Here is a 4747-nt window from a genome sequence, read left to right on the forward strand (position 1 = left end):
GTGGATTGGAGGCGGATGCCTCATTCAGTGTAGACTCACTGCTATGAGTTGTAGTCCATCAAGTATCAAGCAAGTATGGGTGCACACGAAATTCACGTGAAGCAAATTTTTTTCAGGATTGTCAATTGATCTAATCAAATGTTTGACCGAATTTTGTTGAGTACAGTTATTTAATTCTATAACTTTGTAGTGACGTTAGTGGTGATACCAAATGTGATAAATTTTTGATGTTTCCATACACCATGTTTTTAAAGAAAAACTTTGCACATGTCACGCCCAATTTTGGACTATCACACCAATCCAAACTGGCAGAACCATGCTCTATAATAAAACTAAGTCTAACGAACAGATCAAATTTGGTAGAATCATGCAAAACAAAAAAAAAATGCAAAATATACAACATTTTATATCCTTCTCCCTGCTATGAAACACGATTTGTAAAATGAAATCGACCACCATCGCCGCCAAATAACTAGTCCGATAAATCACAATAGAATGTTTGCTTAGTTGCTAAGTATATACTTATTTCTACAAATGGGATAAAGTCAGTTTTAATTGATTCGATTACGTTGCTCGAGCCCATCTACCTAAACACAGTTGAGTGTTGCTTCAATCGAGCTGGTTCTCACCGGGAGAACCTGCTACAATGCCGGCACCACCTGGACCGCCTGGCAATTCCGAGGTCGTTCCCCGGTACACATCCTCGTTGACTAGCCGCTGGCGTTCGATGTACATCGACACCTTCATGTTCCGCAGCTGGTGGTTGTTGATGAGTTTCAGCAGGGCAAACACCGACAAACCGACCCAGGTGGCAAACGAGGCCCACGCTCCGAACTGGGCCGTCCCCATCTCGATGTAGAAGCCCGAGGTGGAAATGTTCAGCTCTACGTTGGTGATGTTCTGCCCGTCGGCTATCTCGCATCTGCGGAAGAAACGATAAGGTGCGTTATTAGACTGATCCAACTACAAATTCACTATTCCAACTACAGCATGATCACGCCTTCACAGCGTAGGATATAAAACTTACGATGGAAAACGTTCGGTCATATCGCCGCACCAGGTCATAAACCCGAGCGTGATGATAATCGCCGCCACGACCGTCATCGCGCATAAGCTAACGCTGAAGACCACATCGAAGAACAGTGCCAGGAAGGAACTTTCCAGCTCCCGGTACACCAGAATGGCCAATCTGCACAAAAAAGAGAAAGTTTAAATCATTTACTCGACTTCTGGCGACCACCAACCCGCTACTCACCGATAGATCTGCAACCCGGCAATCACAAACAACGCCACACCCACCAGGATCGGATAGTTGCAGTAGGCCTCCGATGGCCACCTCACGTCAAACAGGCCATCCTTTTCCTGCCAGGTCCCGGTGGCGAACAGCAAACAGTGACCACTGAATAGGGAAAATTCCCGTTAGTTACGTAGATGAATCATACAGAGGTTCAGATGAGATAAACAATCTCCGCAAAAGCAAAAACTGCGACTTACTTGAACGAGTGGACGTGAACCGACAGCGGAATGAACATGCACAGCGACAGGATCAGACCGATGACATGACCGGCCACCTGGCTCAGGATGAGCACATTGGACAAAGCCATCGCGGCACGAGTACGGATTGTTTCCGGTGGAAAAAGATTTCCGTTTTCTTCGGAACAAAAGTAAAATCACTGCGCGATGCACCCAAAGACGAACCAATTTTTTTTTTGTTTGTTTATTTTTGATGCAATTTTGACGTTTCGACCGAACAAACGAGGGGTCCCTCAATTTTTCTTCGATTCACACGGTGATCACGCTAACCCTCTGTTACCCAGATTGATGTCAAAGCGACCCAGATTGAGCAAAACTGCAGTTACTCTAATCTGAGTAAAGGCACCTTTACTCAAATCTGGGTTACCGATGTTGGTGACAAAATCTGGGTAATACCCCGGACAGACATGTGATACGAGTGTGATTCCTGTACAACGGTACGCAGTGTCAAGAAAATTTTAACAAGACTGACTTGAACTGAGAGAATTTCCAGTATGGCACTCATTTCAAGCGCAATTGTACAGTGATTCTTGTATCACATGTGTGTCATAAGTATAACCGGTACCCAGCTCCTCCTGGACCTTGATTTTGTTAATTTATTTCCAATTTAGACTTTTGATAAAAAGCCAGGGGACCCGCATGCGGCGAGGTAGGCCTACTGCTCATCTTTTGCGAGTGTGTTAGTGTAACTGGCAACGCGACCAGAAGCCTGGTCGAATCCTGCTTGGAAATCGGTTTGTTTTGTCGATGGGGATGGCCCGCGAAATCGCATTGTGTTGTTTGGGAAGGCCCGCTCGATGCATGTTAGGTAGGCGTAGTTTGTTCGAGTTTGACGTGCCTGCACCCTCCCTGTAAAAAGCTCCCAACTCCCATGTGCTCTTCACTTACCTGATGCAGGAAAACAGTTCCCTGGAAGAATTTCACTGTTTTCCCGTCATTTATCCTCATATTTTTCGTGGAAACATTCATAATTGCCAGCGTTTGCCTGACCGCTGCCATAATCTCAAGCCGAAAAGTGACAAAGTGCCGATTACCCAGATCTTTACCCAGATTAAACCAATCTGGGTTTTCGGGTTACCCGGATTTTGACAACTGCTAACAACATGAAAATCCGGGTAGAATCGACCCAGGCGATGGGTAGTTTCAGGTTAGCGTGATAGCAAATTTTGTTATGAGAAGAGGAATCTCACTTCTTTCACTACACTCAGAAAAAATATTAAACTAAATAGTATAAATCCCATACTAAATCATTTTCTCTTGGTTGACCCTACACTGAACAGCGGCTTGCGGTGAAAATTACTATTCTGAGGGTCAATTTAAATGCACAACGCCACTAAATTTGTGCAGACTGAGTTTCGTTTTAATTCAACAGAATTATGTTTTCAATTTTACCATGGACTCGATTTTCAATTAAAAAAAGTTTCTGTTGGCAACCGGATTCGAACCAAGAACCTTGACATCACCAGGCTCGCACGCTACCACTCAGCTATCGAACCGGTTGATGTGAGCAGAAACAAAACGCACACAAGAAGCGTTGGTGGGTTGATGATCATGTTTTGCCATGGTAAATTTAAAAACATTTTTATGCTTGTCATTACTGCAAGGCTCCTTTCAGTGTATAGGCTTCGTTTATATGCAGGTTATACTGGCTCAGTATAACTTTGATTTAAACGTAACCTAGTATAACACCGCTATATTGAAGCTTGTTTAACCAGGATTTATTTAAATTTGTGTATGATGGATGTTTTTGTTTTCTATCTTTAAAAAAGAAAAACATTGGGAGATAAAACTCGTTTTATTTATTACGTTTATTGTTAAATACAATTGATTAGATTTTTGTCGGAACGGAATTCAGTAACAAATTTTGAAAACGACGTATAATCAATGCTACACCATTGATTATGCGTCGTTTTCAAAATTTGTTACTGAATTGGTGGGCAGCAGCATGGTGGTAACTTCCGAGGTTTTCAAAAATTTCTGGAAGCATCTTGGGAGCCTCGCCTGTGCACGAAAAAAGACACAAGTGTCCGACAGCATTCGGATGGGTTTTCTTCTTGGTTTTCTTCTACTCTGTACGGTTAACCCATCAGCGATTCCTTCTCTTCCGGATAAGCCTGCGTTCCATGGTTTGCTGCATCTTTTTCATTTTTTTGTGCTTTCTCCGGTATGCCTTCCGATCGGGATATTCTCGGCGCCTTGCGCTTCCTTCTTCAGCTGATGATGCATGGATTTTGCCCTCGATTGTTCCATTTCCGGATGAGGGAGGTTCTGCTTCTCAGCACCATCCGACATATACGAGAAGAAAATCCTCTCACTCAAAAACGAAATAAAACTCGATTTTATTTGATACCATTTTTGTTTTCTCTGCATTTACACTTTGCTCAGTTTAAAAAGTATACTTGCGACTGTGGTACTCTTCAGCTTGACAGATCAAGTAATAATAATTTTCATCAATGGCAAGGCCTAATCGGTGGTACACGAAACTACCACATCTCCTTTTGTTTAAAGGGTTATTCTCCCTGATTGGAACGACGAATTTGGGAAAACGACGAATCCGAATCGTCGTGTTCAGTTATCAAATCCACGTAATATGAATGCCATTCGCTCTTTGTAATAATTTGTATTAGAATTTCCTAATTATTTGTATGCATCAAACCTAATAAAATCTATTACCTATTTTTTGAATGAAATTCCTAATATTTTACTCTTTTTCCTATTTTTACTAAAACATTGTTAACGATTCGTACATAATTTATTTATTCATTTGATAAAATCAACAAAACCTCGATCAAAACGGTCACAAAACCACAAATGCTAGCCAGAATTGCTGTTCCCGCAACGGATTTCGGCGCCTTTTGCCAGCCGGTACAGATTGAGGTACAGATAAGCAGTGAAGCCAACCACAATGTCCTCTCTGGCAGGAAACAAGCGGGTGGCATTGCCTCAAGTGCCCCACACAATACATACGTTTGCGTGTGCGTGACAGTAGTTTGACACATTTCCCATGGCGAAACTGTCAAAAAAAAACGCAAACCTCGACGGAACGGACGCTATGTGTTCCAGGCTTCAGCCTTAGGGCAGCGGATCAACAGGGATTCTCGTTCCGACAATGGGTGATGCAGCCTTCTGTGAGCCGGATGATCAAGGGAACGTTCAAAAATTACGTCCAACATTTGGGGGAGGGGGGGTCTAGAAAAGTGTGACAGTACGTGTA

General features: G+C 42.8%; 1 protein-coding gene across 1 annotated transcript; it reads right to left on the reverse strand.

Annotated features, from left to right (window-relative positions):
* Window positions 1-535: 535 nt before the first annotated feature.
* LOC109416915 (transmembrane protein 179) lies at window positions 536-1706 on the reverse strand. The gene is made up of 4 exons (XM_029851682.2): window positions 1495-1706; window positions 1256-1399; window positions 1028-1189; window positions 536-922 (listed from the first exon to the last, which is right to left on the reverse strand). Exons 1-4 carry the CDS (start codon window positions 1602-1604, stop codon window positions 610-612), a joined length of 729 nt encoding a protein of 242 aa, XP_029707542.1. The 5' UTR covers window positions 1605-1706; the 3' UTR covers window positions 536-609.
* Between the last annotated feature and the right edge of the window lie 3041 nt (window positions 1707-4747).

This window comes from Aedes albopictus, chromosome 1 (genome assembly GCF_035046485.1).
Source record: "Aedes albopictus strain Foshan chromosome 1, AalbF5, whole genome shotgun sequence".
In the NCBI taxonomy this organism is placed as follows: Eukaryota; Metazoa; Arthropoda; class Insecta; order Diptera; family Culicidae; genus Aedes; species Aedes albopictus.

Coding starts and splice junctions, on each gene's coding strand:
- LOC109416915 (XM_029851682.2), bottom strand. CDS start 1,604: ATGGCTTTGTCCAATGTGCTCATCCTGAGCCAGGTGGCCGGTCATGTC. Junction 1,190..1,255: donor GCCGGGTTGCAGATCTATCG/GTGAGTAGCGGG, acceptor TTTTTTGTGCAG/ATTGGCCATTCTGGTGTACC. Junction 923..1,027: donor ATGACCGAACGTTTTCCATC/GTAAGTTTTATA, acceptor TTTCTTCCGCAG/ATGCGAGATAGCCGACGGGC.